This window comes from Diabrotica virgifera, chromosome 6 (genome assembly GCF_917563875.1).
Source record: "Diabrotica virgifera virgifera chromosome 6, PGI_DIABVI_V3a".
NCBI classification, from domain to species: Eukaryota; Metazoa; Arthropoda; class Insecta; order Coleoptera; family Chrysomelidae; genus Diabrotica; species Diabrotica virgifera.
Genome location: NC_065448.1, coordinates 129,750,651 through 129,771,000, shown reverse-complemented (window position 1 = coordinate 129,771,000; position 20,350 = coordinate 129,750,651). Strand labels below are relative to the sequence as shown.

General features: G+C 35.3%; 1 protein-coding gene across 3 annotated transcripts in view; it reads right to left on the bottom strand.

Moving 5' to 3' along the window:
- The window catches only part of LOC126886014 (DNA repair protein RAD50-like), a 117,527-nt gene that overhangs the window by 11,911 nt on the left and 85,266 nt on the right, over window positions 1-20,350 (bottom strand). For all 3 annotated transcript variants that reach the window (XM_050652850.1, XM_050652848.1, XM_050652849.1), the window contains exons 7-9: window positions 13,755-13,980; window positions 11,819-12,751; window positions 987-1,158 (exon numbers count right to left, since the gene is read on the bottom strand). In XM_050652850.1, the coding sequence (XP_050508807.1) occupies window positions 987-1,158; window positions 11,819-12,751; window positions 13,755-13,980 (1,331 nt within the window). The remainder of the gene's footprint in view (window positions 1-986; window positions 1,159-11,818; window positions 12,752-13,754; window positions 13,981-20,350) is intronic.

The following is a 20,350-nucleotide window of genomic DNA, read 5'->3' as shown; positions in this document are numbered from 1 at the left end:
ATCGGGTTTCGTTGTCAAAATACAAAATACTATTCATATGATTATAAAAATGGCACAAGAAAATAGATTCAGAACAACACCCTATAAACCTCGGGATAACAAGTTTCAATGATTTTCATAATGAATTTCCATAAATCTCCAGGAAACAACGTGAATACCGGGCACCAGTGACCTCAAAACCCCCCGAGTATGAAAATTGAAGTCATTTTCATGATTAGTTTCCGAGTTGTGAATTTTTATTTCTTGAACACTTTGAGATGTACTTTGAAAAATGCATTTTCCGCCTACAATGAAATTTTCATTTGTCCCTCATACCAATAGATCAACTTTTTTCCTGAAGTTGTCCCGAACCGAATGCAAAAGATTTCATAAAGATCCGTCTTGCTTTAAAAAGGTAGAGGTTTAGGCAATTTTAGTGCTTTATATTCTCGCTTTTAATTTTTGTAATGTAATGTAAGTGAGAAGACATCAGCGGCATCAGTACTGAAGAGGGAAGCCTAGATAATGGGTGCGTTCGGACGACCATAGCGACTGGCTGTCAGCAGAAATCGGCTGAGTGGTTGAATCCAGCCGTGATAGGGAAAGCTTAGTAAATCTCTCAAGGCCCCGTCTCACCATCAAATAATTGACAGTTAATTTGATCAAACTTGACAGTTAGTGACACAAAGTGACAGTTAGTATGTATAGTTTGTGTCACTAGTCAAGTTTGACTGTCAAGTTTGATCAAATTAACTGTCAATTATTTGATGGTGAGACGGGGCCTTCAGCGGCTGGCTTCCAGCGGTGACGTCTGACAGCTACTGCTGGCTCAGCTGTCCAGCCGCTGTGGTCGTCCGAACGCACCGAATGTCGCCGATAAGCGACATATGCATCGAACGTGTTAAAATACTGGTTCCGCATGAAAACAGCGTAAAAAGAAGAAATAAGCTCCAGCCTTGTCATATTTTTACCATAAAAGTAAAAAATGTGATGGCAATAGATTTTACCTTTTGTCCAGCACTACATCTACCACGCATGTCAAGCTTTATACCATTTTTCACTTGTACAACTTCATAGTCGTACGACCGACGTTTACCAGCTGCTAGAGTGTCATCCGTACTTCGTGTCGGCCGACTATCATCCAACGTTTTGATTTCAATGTAGTCAATGTCGTTACCTCTGAAAAAATATACTGAACATAAGCATATAAGAATACACAAAATAATCAGAATTTGATGTATAAAACATCCACCCTCATACCTTTTTAGCCAAAGCAATGAAAGCATGGCCGTTGCCAACAATACCATAGACAGACAAGTTACTCCAGAACCTCAATTTTTTGTTAACTTTTGATAAGACATAACCTCGACAACAATTTGGCGGTTATATATGTTTCCAACATAATTTCTTTTTTTCATTATTATTGTTTGAAGCAACAAAACAAAAAGCTTATAATTGCCAAAGAACCAATAAGATGCAAATTGGAGTTAGACAATCAAATTATACAACAAGTAATGACTTTCAAATATCTGGGAATTAATCTATCAGCCGACAACAATATCGAAGAAGAGGTAAAAGACCAAATAATTAAAGCCAGTAGAACGGCCGGATGCCTAAACGACACAATTTGGAAAAACAAACACCTAAGATTGGAAACAAAGGCCCGAATATAAAAGTCACTTATTAGGCCAGTTATGACTTACACGGCCGAAACAAGACCAGATACAAGCAAAACACGAAGACATCTGGAAACCAACGAAATGAATATCTTAAGAAGGATTGCTGGAAAAGGACTACAGGATAGGGTAAGAAGTGAGGAAATCAGACGCATATGTGGGGTAGACAATATAAATACCTGGGTAAAGAACAGAAAAGAAGAGTGGAATGAGCACATAAGCAGGATGTCTGAATCAAGGATAGTAAGAATAGCCAGGGACAAGTCACCGTTATGCAGGAGAAGTGTAGAACGCCCAAGGAAAAGATGGAATGACAACTCAGGGGCAGAATGAAAGGCACCGCTGAGCAAAAACAGGCAGTACTGCCTATATAAAAGAAGAAAAAAAAGCATATTGGTTGAAAATGATTTCCAGAGTGGGAAATTTTTTTAGGTAAAAATGTGATTGTCATTACAACGAATTGTGGCTCATCCCATATAAACAATATTTAAAATAATACCTACTCGAATCGGTTTAAGTGGGTTACAGGAGTTCGCCAAGGATATGTATTGTGGCCACTGCTATTTCATATCTACAGTGAGCATATATTATCATCATTCGATTACTGAGAAAGAACTAGAAGAGATAATGCAGAAACTCAACAACGTGAGTCAACAGTACCGACGAACAATTAGTGAAAACAAAATAAAAGTTTATCGAGCTAGAAAAAATCAAGCGGAAGTCACAAGCATAGCGGGATACGAAGTAGTGGAAAAGTTCAACTACCTAGAATTGATAATAACATTAAATGACGGATGTGAAGAAGAAATAAGACGATTAACAGTTAGATAAGCAATAGCAAAATTGATGAGAATCTGGAAAGACACCGACATAACTAAAGCGATGGAATTTCGCCTTGCCTTGCAATTCTCTCTTGCAACATATGCCTCTGAAACATTACATGAAGAATTACAGGAACAGTGTTTGTTCGATACAAATGAATCTGTGTTTCCAGAACTAAATATAAAAACCAGAATCATTAAAACGATAAACAGACATGTTATTGCGATGTACTTTGGTCATATCAATAGAAGGAAAGAGGGCATGGAAAAACTAATCGTCGAAGACAGACTCGAAGGTACAAGATCAAGAGGCAGATCTCCTTCACACAATCACAGTCAATCAAACATTACGACGTTACCACAGCATAATAAACTAGACCAGCAAGGACACTCCCCGATGCCGCCTTTGAAGTTGAAAAGTACAGAGTCGCCATTTTTAGCGTAGTACATCTCAGTGGTGATGTGATGTGTTCGTTCGTCAGTGTTACCGATGTCACTATATGAAATTATATTAAGCCACTGCTAAAATGATCAGATTTTGAGAAAAATTCCCAAGTAGCAATTTTTCGACGCGACAACGTTGTCTACCGCGTGGCAACGTTTTCTTACAACGTTGTTATTGCCTAAAAGACGACCCTATTCTGCACTGATTTGGTGGACGATTTTTGAGTTGTCTTGACGTTGCCTAGGCAACCTCCTGTTTAAGCAACATCGTTTCGTAACCGTTGCATAAGACAACTGAAGCGACTATAAAAAGCACCTGCGCGTGCAATGGTTGCTCAAGGAGTCAGACTAGTTATGTTTTTTTACCTATATTGTTAACACCTGTATGGTGAATGCGAAAACCAAAAAGTAAACTGTTTTGACATCGTATTGGGTATTTAAATTTATATGATATACATACATAAAGGACTTATTACCTGATGTGAAATTTATAAACGCATCTCAGATTACCGTCAAATATGGATATTTCACCTTTAAAAAACACACGCGCTGCTTTTTTTATGACATTTTTGACAAAAAATATGCAAATTTAAAAAATAAAATTTTAATATAAAAGTCAAAATTTATGTTAAAGATGTTCTGTATAAATTTAATGTATTGATGGTGCTTTTAAAGTTACCAGAAAATGCCTGCATTTTTTATATTCTGTGTTTTCATTTTGGCGCATTAAACAATATTACTAAAAAAATACCTAATTACCAACCTTAGACAGATAAGAAAGACAACTTAGAAGTCCAATCGCCAACCAAACCCGACCGCGCCGACTATCAAAACCATTTTAGAACGCACCCTCTTATTGGGTGACAGAGGTCATGTGACCAGTGTCAAAAGTGTATCATTCTCATTAACAGCGTTGCCACATTTAGTAGAGTTCTACTTTTTTGGTAGATTTTTGATATTTTTTAAAAAATTCTTGTAGGCAATATTTTTTAGTAGATTTTTGGTATATTTCAACAGAATTTGATCCATTTTTTTTCAAATCATGAGGAAACTATAATAAGTCTTTTTGAAAAATTTAAACGCAGAATGAAAGACTGCATTATTCAGAAAAACCAAAACGTTTCTTTTGAACGAGATATTTGGAATTAAAAGTCACTAAATTTTTTCTTTTTTTCACCCCTGTAACGTATTAAAATAAACATTGTAGAAGTTTTCAGGGACTTTCGGTCCTCGGTAATAACGTAATCTTTCTTTGTGCGTTTAAATTTTTCAAAAATACTTATTAGTTTTCTAAGGATTCGCAAAAAACGAAAACATTTAAAATACATTGAACATTTTAACAGACGACATTTTGCGCCTATCCCCTTAAGTTAGCTGTTGTTTTTATTATAAAAAATCCCAAATATATCCCAATTAATATTTTAGTTTTTGATTTAGTAGATTTTAGCAAAAAAATGATCATTACCAGTTGGTGGTTTGGAATAATTAGGTTTCCAATTTTGTGGAATTGCTCTTGGGACATTTAGGACGGATGTGCATATCACTGTATTACTGTATATTTACATGGCCTAAAAATAATCTACTGATTTTGTGAAAACAAAACTACTGAAAGAGTTAAAACTGACCTGGCAACTCTGTCTACCAAAGCAGATACAAAGATGGTTATCAAATCTCAAATCTACTGATAAAACAATGGAATCGAAACCAGCTATTAAAAAAACAAATAAACAGGTTGTTAAATAAATCGAAAATTTCTATCAAAATAAAATATATAATAATTAGTTTAGCATTATAACATTTTTAAGTCGTTGCGATTGTTGAAAAAACTGAAGTGTGATATGTAGTTGTCAAAATGGTAATAAATTAGTTGCCCGTATAACTACAGGTTGTAACATCATGTCGGTAAAGTCAGCAGCACCACTTCATAAGACCAAATTCAGACTAAGACTATATTTTATTGCTAATTTATTGCTAATTTATTACGCAAAGGAAAAATTTATTGCTGTAGCCGTTTCCGAGAAACAGTGGGTGCTGCTAGCTTTACGGTAAAGCTAGCAGCACCCACTCTATATCTCGGCAATGAAAAGGAGTACAGGCATCATTTTAACGGCATATTTAATTGCTCTTGATTGGTATATTAACCAATCCTGAAAAGCTACCCATCATCCCCTAGCGTAAAATTCACCCCCAAAAAGATGATGAAAATCGAAAATTCAACCCCAAGGAATTAATTGCTAATTTATTGCTAATTTATTACGGAAAGAAAAAATTTATTGCTGTAGCCGTTTACGAGAAACAGTGGGTGCTGCTAGCTTTACGGTAAAGCTAGCAGCACCCACTCTATATCTCGGCAATGAAAAGGAGTACAGGGATCATTTTAACGGCGTATTTTATTGCTATTTAATTGCTCTTGACTGGTATATTAACCAATCCTGAAAAGCTACCCCATCATCCCCTAGCGTAAAACTCACCCCCAAAAAGATGATGAAAATCCAAAATTCAACCCCAAGGAATTAATTGCTAATTTATTACGGAAAGAAAAAATTTATTGCTGTAGCCGTTTCCAAGAAACAGTGGGTGCTGCTAGCTTTACGGTAAACCTAGCAGCCTATATCTCGGCAATGAAAAGGAGTACAGGGATAATTTTAACGGCATATTTTATTGGTATTTAATTGCTCTTGACTGGTATATTAACCAATCCTGAAAAGCTACCCCATCATCCCCTAGCGTAAAACTCACCCCCAAAAAGATGATTAGAATGGAAAATTCAACCCCAAGGAATTGATTGCTAATTTATTGCTAATTTATTACGGAAAGAAAAAATTTATTGCTGTAGCCGTTTCCGAGAAACAGTGGGTGCTGCTAGCTTTACGGTAAAGCTAGCAGCACCCACTCTATATCTCGGCCATGAAAAGGAGTACAGGGATCAGTTTAACGGCATATTTTATTGCTAATTAATTGCTCTTGATTGGTAAATTAACCAATCCCGAAAAACTACCCCATCATCCCCTAGCGCAAAACTCACCTCCGAAAAAATGATTAAAATTGAAAATTCAACCCCAAGGAAATAATTGTTAATTTATTGCTAATTTATTACGAAAAGAAAAAAAGTATTGCTGTAGCCGTTTCCGAGAAACAGTGGGTGCTGCTAGCTTTGCGGTAAAGCTAGAAGCACTAAAGCTAGCAGCACTCAAGCTATATCTCGGTAAGGGAAAGGGTACAAGACCCATCTTTGCGGCATATTTTATTGCTAATTAATTGCTCTTGTTATACATTAACCAATCCCAAAAAACTACCCTATCTTTCCCTAGCGCAAAATTCACCCCCGAAAAAATGATGAAACTAGAATATTCAACCCCACGGAATTAGTTGCTAAGTTATTACGGAAAGAAAAAATTTATTGCTGTATCCATTTCTAAGAAGCGATAGTTATGCCAACTTTACGGTAAAAACAATCATAGGTATATCTCGACTATTGTCGACAATGATAAGGACTATTATAGGGCCCATCTTAGCGACATATATTATATTAGTAAAAGTACCCTATTAATCCTCACCCTAGCAAAAAACTTACTCCAAAAGTCGAGATATCGGTCAAAACTACAAAGCCTTAAAAGTGAAATGCGAGGTATTAATTACCTACTAATAGTAGGGGAGGAAAGTATGCTAAATGTGCAGTCACTCGAGCGCTTTGGCGATCTACTGGGTTGTGAAGAGTAGGTCCTAAAACCAAAAAAATTTAAGTAAAGTTTTCCATTTTAGTGGTGACTTTCCATTTTTTTATTTAATTTTCCATTTCCAACAATCGTTTTGCATGTACTTAACTTACCTTATCTTAATCTGATGATTTGGATTTTTTCTAAGGATAAATTTTTTTTCGCCTCCCCCCTTTACGAGCTACCCTGTATTAAGAGCAAATATATGGTAGAGGTGCATTTACAGGGTACAAGGTTTCTCCCCATATGATAATCTGACGCGCTCGAGTAACTGCAAAAACCCCCGCTTGGGCTCCCCTATCATAATTTATTTCTGAAATTTTATGCCAAGAAACAATTTATTGTTGCAACTTGCAAGTGTTTACTGTTTACATAATAGTATTATATAGTATAGTATATTATAAAATTAATAATAATGACAAATATTTTTATTATAGATGATTGGTGATTACTAACTCAGTAGTATTAATGTAGTATGTATTCTCAGGTCTCGCTGGCTACTGATACCGCATATACAACGTTCCATTATGCAAAAATTATGTATTTAGTAATTAAGACCAGTTGATACAGGGTTTCTATTAATCATTGGTGCAGTCAGTAGAAAGGTGAATAATGCAATTTATTGCTCTACCCTTTTCCAAAAAAAAAACAAAAAATATTTTAGCTTCATACTTGCTACAAGGTATTACATACCCGTCTACCGATTGTTTCTCGGAAGGAGGAGAATTGATAAAAGGCATAGAACTATAAAAAAACTTTACTGTCCAAAAAATGGTAATACGTATAGTCTACCTCGTCCAGTGCTATTTTATAGTAAATATCGATTTTTAATCAATAAATATATACAAACTTCAAATCAGCGTTTTTAAAAATAAAATTTTAATGATCGCATTTTATGATTCACGGACGCCGGACGGAGATTTTTATGTCTTAGTTTGATTTATTACTGATTTATTAAGCTTAGCCGTTTATTTCAGTTTTGATAATGGACCTATAAAAATACAAGAATAAAGAAAGAAAAATAAAGACAAGAATACCAAAATACTCTCTAAATAAAACTCAACGGAATCAGAGAGGAAGGTACTGTAGAGGAGTAATATACAATAATTAATAAAAACAATAATAACGGAATCTTCAGAAGAAACTGTCGTAAAAGCCAAAAGGCAAAGAAACGTGGAATGAAATGATGATGAATTCAGAACTGCAGTAGAGGAAAAAAAGCAAGCTAGGCTTAACCAACTTCAAAGAAAAACAAGAAATGTCAGAGAAATTTATAACGAAACGAGAATACAAGCGACTAGAATATACAGAAGAAAAAGAAGAGAGGCTTTGAAAAAACAAGTACAGGAAATCCTAGAGCTTAACAACAGACACGAAAGCAGAAAATTCTACAAAAGAATAAAAGAAAGCACACAGTCATTCAGCCAAAAATTGGCGATATCCAAAGACAACGACGGAGAACTACTAACAGAGAACCAAAAAATTATAATGAAAGAATACTTCGAGGAAAACCTAATGCAGACAATGAAAATGATGAAAAAGAGACAATATCATACGGCGGAGCAGCAAATTGAAAATCCGGGCTATGAAGAAGTACTTCAAGTAGTAAAGAAACTAAAAAACAATAAAGCGCAAGGAACAGACGAAATTTTCTTCTTCTTTTTACTTTATAAATAGGCTCAATGTCTGTTTTACTTCGGTTTTTAGCCTCAATTAACGTTGTCTGACCATCTTTTCCTCGATCGTCCCAATGATCTTGTTCCATTTGGCGATTTGTCTCTTGCTATTCGCACTATTCTATTTTCTGTCATTCTTCCCATGTTGTGTTTACTGTACTCCTTTTCATGGCCGAGATATAGAGTGGGTGCTGCTAGCTTTACCGTAAAGCTGGCAGCACCCACTGTTTCTCGGAAACGGCTACAGCAATAAATTTTTTATTTCCGTATAAATTAGCAATAAATTGCAATTAATTCCTTGGGGTTGAATTTTCGATTTTCATAATCTTTTTAGGGGTGAGTTTTACGCTAGGGGATGATGGGGTAGCTTTTCAGGATTGGTTAATATACCAATCAAGAGCAATTAAATAGCAATAAAATATGTAGTTAAAATGATCCCTGTACTCCTTTTCATGGCCGAGATATAGAGTGGGTGCTGCTAGCTTTACCGTAAAGCTAGCAGCACCCACTGTTTCTCGGAAACGGTTACAGCAATAAATTTTTTCTTTCCGTAATAAATTAGCAATTAATTCCTCTGGGTTGAATTTTCGATTTTCATCATCTTTTTGGGGGTGAGTTTTACGCTAGGGGATGATGGGGTAGCTTTTTAGGATTGGTTAATATACCAATCAAGAGCAATTAAATAGCAATAAAATATGCCGTTAAAATGATCTCTGTACTCCTTTTCATTGCCGAGATATAGAGTGGGTGCTGCTAGCTTTACCGTAAAGCTAGCAGCACCCACTGTTTCTCGGAAACGGCTACAGCAATAAATTTTTCCTTTGCTTAATAAATTAGCAATAAAATATAGTCTTAGTCTGAATTTGGTCTTATGAAGTGGTGCTCCTGACTTTACCGACATTGTAACATCGTAATGTCAGTCGGGGTAGGGGACGTTGGCCTAAACAACTGAAAATGCTCTCGGGCAACGTTGTAGACAGTGCATTTGTTTGTACTGACAACCAATGCGTCGAAAAATTGCTACTTGGGTTATGTTAAAATTTTTGATCTTGGTAGTTTATAACGGTAATAAAAATACATTAAGAAAAAGTTATTTTATTTAACTTGTTAATTCAACAAAATGTAACAAAATTATACGCTGTATACGCTTTTTGAAAACTCTAATATGAATTTTACAAATTAGACAAATAGGCAATTAAAATGGCATATTTATTTCTTCCCCACACGATTACTTAATTTTTTATAAAAAAATCAAATTGACTATGACTATGACTATGAATTAAAAGTTTGGCAAAGTAAACCATAGATTTAAAAAAATTAACTTTTATTACAAAAATTATTTTTTTTAACAAATATTTGATTTATGTTACCACCCAATCAACTGATTTATTCAAACTAGAAAAAAATTAGGTCTGGCTTTAAAAAATTAGTTCGTTTGGGTCGTAGAAAAAATTTCACCCTGTATACGCTTTTTGAAAACTCTAATATGAATTTTACAAATTAGAGAAATAGGCAATTAAAATGGCATATTTATTTTTTCCCCACACGATTACTTAATTTTTTATTAAAAAATCAAATTTGTCAAAATCGGAATTTTAACCTAAAAATGAAAAAAAAAAGATGAAATCACGGTTTAACTCACTACAACGTTCCATTTAAAATTTTTTTTTCTGAAATTTTTACAGCACATATCTCTTACCATTGTGAAGACTATGACAATTGTTGTAGACTTTCAGTCTTCTTCTCGTAAAAGTTATGAATTTAAAAAAATAAAAGGTGCAGCTTCGTGAATTGCAAAGTTAGATCGCAAAAATTAAGTGAAAAAAATTAAAATTTATCTATTTGATCACGTCTATGTTAAACTATAGAGTCCAAAGTGTTATGGGGACTTTTTAGATCTAGACGTGTTGTAGAAAAAAAATGGTGAAACTTTTAATTTTAAGAAAAACGTTGTTTAATTTTTTTTATTTTTATGGTAAAATTGCGATTTTGACAAATTTGATTTTTTAATAAAAAATTAAGTAATCGTGTGGGGGAAAAATAAATATGCCTTTTTAATTTCCTATTTGTCTAATTTGTAAAATTCATATTAGAATTTTCAAAAAGCGTATACAGGTTGAAATTTTTTCTAAGACCCAAACGAACTAATTTTTTAAAGCCGGAGCTGATTTTTTTCTAGTTTGAATAAATCAGTTGATTGGGTGGTAACATAAATCAAATATTTGTTTAAAAAAATTAATTTTTGTAATAAAAGTTAATTTTTTTAAATCTATGGTTCACTTTACCAAATTTTTAATTCATAGTCAAATTTGATTTTTTTATAAAAAATTAAGTAATCGTGTGGGGAAAAAAATAAATATGTCATTTTAATTGTCTATTTGTCTAATTTGTAAAATTAATATTAGAGTTTTCAAAAAGCGTATACAGGGTAAAATTTTTTTTAAGACCCAAACGAACTAATTTTTTAAAGCCTGACCTGATTTTTTCTAGTTTGAATAAATCAGTTGATTAGGTGGTAAATAATAGTGTAACGATTGACCAAAATAAGAGACACATCGATCTGACCGTTCAAAAATTATGACGAATATAAATTTCTGTCAAAATGCGAAACTGGCCCTGTATATTATTAAACAATGGGAGCAGACACTTTTTAATGGTCATTTTTTATCTCCCATAGGGGCCTCTATACGAGGTAGGAGTACGTACAGTTCCTCATGACTCACCCTGTATTAGTATTTATATAGGGTCTTCCAAAAGTAGCGGGACGGTCGAATATCTCGCGAAATATACATCGGATCAAAAAACTGAAAAATACTCTTTTTAATATTTTTCAAGAATCTATCGAATGACACTATACACTACACCCCCTCCATACCCTGGATTTGGGGTGGGGGGTAACTTTAAAATCTGAAATAGAAACCCACGTTTTTTTATCGCAGATTTGAATTGCTTGTGCAAAAAAAAAGGAATTTTTATTCGAGACATTTTTTCGAATTGTGGATAGATGGCGCTATAATTGGAAAAACTATCCTGATAACCTAGGTAAATTATAGAAACTATCTAATATCTCGAGAAATACACTTAAAATTAAAAACCTAAAAACGAGTGTTTATTATTTTTCAAAAGCCTATCGAATAACACCAAACACGACCCCCCCACTCCATCCCTGTGTGAATTAATTTAATGCAAAAATAATTTTTTTGTCACGCTGTATAAATAATTACGGTAATGTCTATATTACTTACTCAAAAGAAAATTGAATAACCTTTTAAAAGAACTATCACACGACCCCTATTCTCATTTAAAAAAATTAACGATTACGTCATCACGCTCAGATGGATGACATCACTAGCACGGTATATATGCCAAACAATCATAATTTAGAATTAAAATCGACCTGTTACGAGATTTCTTCCCAAAATTTCCCATTCTCAAAAAATAAATTTATTCCATAATTTTGCCCCTCACTGTATGTACATACATATTTATATATTGCTAGAACTTACCGATATATGGTTCTCCACAATTTTCTAATGGAAGTATTAATTTGAACCATTCTCTCTTCGTGGAATTTCAGTAACGATTTCTCTAACCTTTTGACGTACTTAGTTAAATCTTCCTTGACTAGCTTGTTAAGCGTTAGATCATAATAAGCTATTTTGTAAAGATTGTGCGCATTCCTGTTGTCATCTTTGTTTAATTCATCCGTCAACTCGTCAATTTGAGCCTGTACTTCTTCCTGCTGGCCGAGAAGGCTATCTATCTCCCTTTGCTTTTTATTGATTTCATCGGCCTTTCTTTGTCTCTCTTCATAAACTTGTTGATAATTGGCCTCTTCAATTTTTTGTCTTAGTTCTCCAATTTCTGCCTCGACTTTGGTTTGTTTATTTTGTAATTCCCTCAGTGTCACGTTGTCTGTTAGTGCTCTAAACTCACTAGGTCTTTTTGCGAGCGATTCTTTCTTTTTAGAGACGGATTCTAAACTTATAGTCATAATCTTTTTGTGGGTTTCCAAATAAACTTTCAGCTCCGCTAATTCTTCTAGAGCCTTCTTCAATTTATCTTTATTCTGATTTATTTCGTATTCGCGAATACTCTTGAGTAGTTTATGTATGTCGCTTAAACCATTCTGATGTAAATTGAGCTTGTTCCTAGCTGCTTCTTTTATTTGATTATTCGTTATGGTTGCCTTTGTTTTAGCCTCTATAGCTTCTTTTAGCTCTTGCTTCTGAGAAGATATATTTACTTTCAACTCTTCGACTTCTATTTTTAATACGACCAATTTTTTATTAATATCTGTATATTGTGTTTCTAGAAGAGGTTTCTCCTGGACTAGCTTTTGAATGTCAAGTTGTCTTTGGACTTCGTTTTGAATTTTCTTGTTCAGTTCTTGGATTCTCTCCTTATGCGATTCTAACATATTCTTGTTGGTTTCATATCTAAAAAAAAAAAATGTGTTACAAGTTATCAACATATTTGAGTACTGATAAAATTTCATAAGAAATTCCTATTCTGAAAGGAATTAGACAAGGTTGTGTGCTCTCCCCGCTTCTGTTTAATTTGTTTGCAGAAGAGATCTTCAGAGAAGCAGTAGAAGATATAATTGATGGTATAATTGTCAATGGAATAGTCATCAACAATCTGAGATACGCTGATGACACAGTTCTGTTAGCAACGGACAATAATGATTTGTAGACACATCTACATTCAGTGACGGACCATAACCAACAAATAGGTCTGACTGAAAATAAACATAAAGAAAACCCAATGGATGGTCATCAGCAAAAACAAAAATATTGCTACATAATAACTTGTCAGATATTAGAATAAATGGAGACATGTTGCAGAGAATACAAGCATACAAGTATTTAGACTGCTCCATAAATGCAGAATAGAGCAAGCGAGAACATCATTTATGAAAATGCAAAAGGTACTAACCAACAGAGAGCTATATATTACGGTAAGAATATGTTTATTGCGCTGCTATGCGTTCAGAATTTTGTTCTATGGAATGGGTTCTACGGAATGAAATCCTTGACACTCACATAAACATTGTGCAAAAGGATTGAGGCTTTTGAAATGTGGGCTTATCGCAGAATATTCAGGATATCCTAGATGAACAGAGTACCAAATCAAGCGGTAATGCAGCGGCTAAACAAAGAAAGAGAAGTACTGAATATCATAAAAAGAAGAGTACTTTGCCCACGTAATGGAAAATCCGAAATACGAAATGCTATATGTAATAATTATCCAAGGAAAGATAGAGGGAAAGCGCGGCCCCTGACGCAGAAAAACATCCTGGCTTAGTAACCTCCGCCAGTGGTATGGAGTAAGCACCACGATACTATTTAGGTCAGCTGTGGACAAAGTAAAAATCATGTGACTGGTCGCCAATATTTTGGGAGGACAATGAACTTAAAAAAGAAGAAGAAAATTTCTTACCCGTTTTTGGCAGTACTAAGTTGGCCTTTTACCGCGTTGATCTCGCTTTCGGTTTCCATCCTGGATCGATTCGATGGCACCCGCTCGATACTTTCTTCCAAGACTTGTATAGTAGCATTGGCACTGCGGATGTCGGTATTGTACTGATCGAATAACGTAGCGTCCGTTATAATAGTTTTGCAGATTTCAATTATACGTTGTGGTTGTTCTTGTTGTTGTTTAAGATCTAAAAATGTTTTTTTGTTTTATTAGTACTCTGGGCTAATTAGCAAAATACAAGGAAAAGCTATTTACCAGCAATTTTATTGTTAGGCTAGAATCGAATCTTCGAGATAGTTCAGTTCGCAGATAGTGTGCTACTTTTTTATTAACAAAAGGGCGCCTGAAAATCGTGTTTTTTAAATTTTTGCACTATAACTCCAAAGATTTTAACTTTACACCAAAAACATCTAAATACAAATTCACCGTAATTAAATTCTGGATAGAGACATGTTTTTCCCGATTTATTTCCACGAAAATTTTTCCCCGAAAATTGCGGGTTTTTCCAACCAAATCTTTAATTTTCAACTAAAATTTTAGGTAAGTAATTATGTATAAATAATTAAATAACTTAATGATATAAAAGCTCTTTTGGTATAGATTACATTTCCAGAAGCCGATGGAAATTAAATGAACAGGTTAGCTACAATTAAATTGTTAATTAAACATTTACGGTAGTCATATCAACCACAATAATAATGATGCATAAGAATAACTATGGTGCTTGTATAAAAAGGCACTATACCTATCTAATGTAATTTAAAAATTGAAATTAGACTATTTATGCGGCCTCAGGAATATTTTAAAATTATAAACATTTTTTTAGCTTATCAACAAATATAATATCTCGGGAAACATGAAATTAAATTAAATTATGAAAACGGTATTGGAAAGAACGCGGCAGGACGCTTCTTCTAAAAGAAAAAACGTTTAATTGCGATGAACGGTTCCTGAGATACAGCCGGTCCAAGTTGACCGGCATATACGGCAAAGATATAAACAATAGGATGGTAATTTTCGAACCATCACCTTTTTATTTCCGTTCTCTTTCTCCACACAAATTTTCATATCGTTAAAAGACTCATAACATATATTATAATAATAAAAATTATCGGTATTACGAGTGAAAAATATCAAAAATACAAAATTTCAATAAAAAAACAGGTTGGAAAAAATAGAAGTTGTTCAAAGTTCAAAATCGGTATACGTTAAAAAATGCATTTTTGCAGCTTCCCATAGAGCAATTTTCTTCATTTTTTTTTGTTTCCAAGTAACTCGAGTAGAGCCACTTAATTAACGCATTCTTAAATGTCAAAGTTGCTTTTGTTTTGTTATAGAAATTAATTTATTTATTATAACAATTTGTTTAAACAAAGATTGTTTAAATAATTATACAGCTTTTAAATGAGAAGGTATACTTGTGGTAAGTTTATCTAAAAAAATCTACAACAGGAAAAATATGTAGTTTTATTGACCAAAGATGTTGCTAGAAGATCTTTCCGTAAAACAGTTGCTGGAACAGTTAGAGGAACGGGATGAAGACAGCAATGGGGCCAAGAAAACCCTGCAAACACGACTCGAGGGTGTCCTCAGGAAGAACGGAGATGACCCAAAGACGTTCTACTTCCAGTCAGCAGAACAAGCAATCTTATCGAAATTCGAAAGTGTTTCTCAAAAGATCGATGAAACGTCTAAGATAAATAATGAGAAATTCGACCGGAAATTCGAAAGTGTTTCTCAAAAGATCGATGAAACGCCTAAGATAAATAATGAGAAATTCGACCAGAAATTCGAAATTGTTTCTCAAAAGATCGATAAAACTTCTAGAAAAAACGATGATAAATTCGAAAATGTTGCTAAAAGATTTGACGAACTTCTCAAAAGATTAATGAAACTTCTAGAAAAAGCGACGAGAAATTCGAAAACGTTGCTAAAAAAATTTGACGAGACGAGATCAAGTAATTAAAGAGGTTTGTAAGCAGAACAACGAGAAATTCGAAGAAGTTTTTAGAACAACCGATAAGATACAGAAAAGTGTAGATGACAATAAAGAAATGTTAAAAGAGAATATCAAATAATTAGAGACCGTAGAAGAAAAGATCAAATTAGAGAGCTTAATAACTAATACGAAGATGCAACCACTAGTTAATGCAGTAGCGTTAGAGCCTGTAGTGAAAGAAGAATCACCGAGAGACGAAACGTCGCATCATATGAGATTTAAATGACCACCATTTGATAGAAAGTCTTCTTGGTCCATATACCTTAGACAATTTGAAGCTATTACGACCGCCAATCATTGGACCGAACAAGAAAAGGCTGTTTCCTTGACTGCTGATTTACGAGATGATGTTGCAGATATATTAAAGTCAATTCCTAAAGGTCAAGAAAAATGTTACCAGACCTTGTTCACTTGTCTAGAAAAACGCTATGGAGATGTCCATCTACAAGTATACAAAGCACAACTGCGAAGTAGAAGTCAACGAACAAGTGAGAATCTGCAAGAATTTGAAGCAGATGTGGCTCGTTTGGTGCGGTTGGCTTATCTGGAGGTGAGATAGATAGATACCTTCGTCAATGGGTTGAAAGAGAATGAACTAAATAAAGTATTACGACTAGCAAGACCGACAGTTTTAGATGAAGCACTTGCTATTGCATTAGAACATGAAGCAGCTAGCCAAGCTTCACGAAACAATCAAGTACTAACCGTTGAAAAAGGCGATAAGAGAAAAGATGAACGTTTGGAGGAAATGGTACGGAGAGTGATTCGTGACACGATGCCGAAGAGACGCGTGAAGAGGGCTGGAAGAGTTCGTTCAAATACAGATGCTTCCTCAATACGGCTATGCGGTGAAAGTTGTAATCACCCAACAGTTACAAGACGCCCAAGAAGATGATCCATGTATAAAGAGAGTATTGGATTGGATGCGTCAAGGTGAGAGACCTAGTGGGCAGAATATTAGTGCATGTAGTCCAGAAGTCAAGGCCTACTGGAGCCAATGGAATTGTCTAGTACTAAAAGATGATCTTCTGTACAGAACCTTTCAGAGAGATGATGGTACAGAATCCAAGCTTCAGTTGATTGTACCTAAAAGTAAAGTGTCAGAAGTATTGCGTGTATAACGGTTCTATTGGGTGAACTGTAAAGATGATGTACGAAAATGGTGCCAGAAATGCGAACTGTGTGCATCCAGTAATGGTCCAGTTGGTAAAAGAGAGCACCCATGAGACAGTACAACGTTGGCAGTCCTATGGAAAGAGTAGCAATCGAAATTGCAGTTCCAGAAACCGATGCTGGAAATACATGCATCCTGGTAGCCATGGATTATTTTACGAAATGGACCGAGGCCTATGCATTACCAAATCAAGAAGCTGCTACCGTTGCGGAGGTACTTGTTAAAGAATTCTTCAGCCGATTTGGTGTCCCCTGGGAGATCCACTCCGACAAGGGCGAAACTTTGAGTCAGCCCTTTTCCAAAACTTTTGTAAATTGATTGGTGTCAATAAGAACAGAACGGCACCCCTGCATCCTCAATCAGATGGAATGGTCGAGAGGATGAACCGGACGATGGGTAAACACTACTTGTTCAAAGTTGTATCTGAACATCAGCGAGATTGGGACCAGCACATTCATTTATTCCTGATGACCTACCGCTCGGCCGTGAATGAAACTACATGTCAGACACCAACCTGCCTGATGTTGGGTCGTGAAGTTCGTTTGCCCTGCGATCTAGAGTTTGGCTGCAGACCTTCCGAGGAACATGTTGCAGGCGAAGAATACGTCGACCGCCTGAAGTTACGAATGAACAACATTCATGAACTTGCCCGACAACACATCCAGATAGCCAGTGACAGAATGAAAGATCAATATGATTCTCGATGCAAGAATGAAAGCTTCAAAGTAGGTGATCTTGTCTGGTTTTATAATCCACAAGGAACGTCGTCGAGGCTTGTGTCCTAAACTGTATAGACAATGGGAAGGTCCGTATGAAGTTAAGAAGAAAATAAATGACGTAATATACAGAATTAAGAAGTTGCCAAATGGTAAGCCAAAAGTTATTCACATAAATCGTCTTGCACCATATGCTGGCCCAAATGAAACAGAAGAAGCCCGAGTCCTCCAACAAGAAAGAGAAGAAAGATGCCGCACTGCCAAGTTTTAAGGAATTTATGTCAAATAATGCAGAGAGAAAGAGTGCTAGATTCGGCGTGACCACAAAAGTTCAGCAACCTATTTTATTTAGAATGTCCCAAAGAATCTAAAAAAAAATATTTTTCGGAGAAAAATCGGAGATTGTTGAAATAGGGCGCGCCGCACTGGAAAAAAATCGGATGGATACGCATATTTAACAATTAAATAACAACGGTATAAATTGAAGTTAGACCCGATCACTCTTCAGAATATTGAAAACGAATGTTTAAACTACAATTTAAGTCAAAAATGAATAACCATTTTCAATTTCGTTGCAAAACGAAAATACAGCCGAACCATATTCTAGTCCAATCAGAGAGTGCATCAAGCACCTCTACCGGTTTCGAAACTTATTAGTCTCTCATCAGGAGGCACATATGCTGCTCTCCCTGATCCAACCAAAACAAACCCCAGCGTGCAGTCCCGGATTGCAACGAACGAAATGGCATAGATGCCCTAGCGGCAACTGCTAACAAAAAGACTAAGTTTTCACTCTAATGGCATATAAAACAACATAATGCTATTCTACATCCCACCAGAATGAAAACAATGGGAACCTTCTCTGGTTACACCTCCGAGGCTTCTACAATTTGCAAGCCATACGGATGCTGAGACTAAGGAAGATGAGGGAATTCTACAATTTACAATTCACGTCCCATCTGCTCAGCGCGGTAAAGTTCCAACGAGAATGGTTCCCTTTGTACTCTAATCAGAGTAAATGTAAATCAAAAATGAATAACCATTTTCAATTTCGTTGCAAAACTAAAATACAGCCGAACCATATTCTAGTCAAATCAGAGAGTGCATAAAGCACCTCTACCGGTTTCGAAACTTATTAGTCTCTCATCAGGAGGCACATATGCTGCTCTCCCTGATCCAACCAAAACAAACCCCAGCGTGCAGTCCCGGATTGCAACGAACGAAATGGCATAGATGCCCTAGCGGCAACTGCTAACAAAAAGACTAAGTTTTCACTCTAATGGCATATAAAACAACATAATGCTATTCTACATCCCACCAGAATGAAAACAATGGGAACCTTCTCTGGTTACACCTCCGAGGCTTCTACAATTTGCAAGCCATACGGATGCTGAGACTAAGGAAGATGAGGGAATTCTACAATTTACAATTCACGTCCCATCTGCTCAGCGTGGTAAAGTTCCAACGAGAATGGTTCCCTTTGTACTCTAATCAGAGTAAATGTAAATCAAAAATGAATAACCATTTTCAATTTCGTTGCAAAACGAAAATACAACCGAACCATATTCTAGTCCAATCAGAGAGTGCATCAAGCACCTCTACCGGTTTCGAAACTTATTAGTCTCTCATCAGGAGGCACATATGCTGCTCTTCCTGATCCAACCAAACGCTGGGGTTTGTTCCCATTGTTTTCATTCTGGTGGGATGTAGAATAGCATTATGTTGTTTTATATGCCATTAGAGTGAAAACTTAGTCTTTTTGTTAGCAGTTGCCGCTAGGGCATCTATGCCATTTCGTTCGTTGCAATCCGGGACTGCACGCTGGGGTTTGTTTTGGTTGGATCACGGAGAGCAGCATATGTGCCTCCTGATGAGAGACTAATAAGTTTCGAAACCGGTAGAGGTGCTTGATGCACTCTCTGATTGGACTAGAATACGGTTCGGCTGTATTTTCGTTTTGCAACGAAATTGAAAATGGTTATTCATTTTTGATTTACATTTACTCTGATTAGAGTACAAAGGGAACCATTCTCGTGGGAACTTTACCGCGCTGAGCAGATGGGACGTGAATTGTAAATTGTAGAATTCCCTCATCTTCCTTAGTCTCAGCATCCGTATGGCTTGCAAATTGTAGAAGCCTCGGAGGTGTAACCAGAGAAGGTTCCCATTGCTTTCATTCTGGTGGGATGTAGAATAGCATTATGTTGTTTTATATGCCATTAGAGCGAAAACTTAGTCTTTTTTTACAATTTAAGTACTTGGTAACCTCAAAATTACTATTTTAAATATGAGTTTTTAAGCCTGGAAAATGAGTATTTTTGCATTTTTTTAGATGTTAAATCGCTTATAACTCGAAAAATATCAATTTTTGAGAAAAATCACAAGATACCTTTCTTGTTTAGAATGACCCAAAAAACCTAAAAAAATATGTTCCAGAGCAAAAAGGTGATCTTTTTATTTGTTAAAAAAATTGTTTAAACAATTTCTGCCCAAAAATTCCGCCCGTACCCTTCGGATTTGTTTAAAGGGAACATTTTTGAATAGGAATCCGCAAATAAACCGAATCAGAAATTTTTTTTAGACGGGAGCGATCTCTCTACATGGACTAGAAAGAAAAGGCGGGAAGATAATGGCACCAGGTAACAAAAGACAAATTCAAGTGAAAACA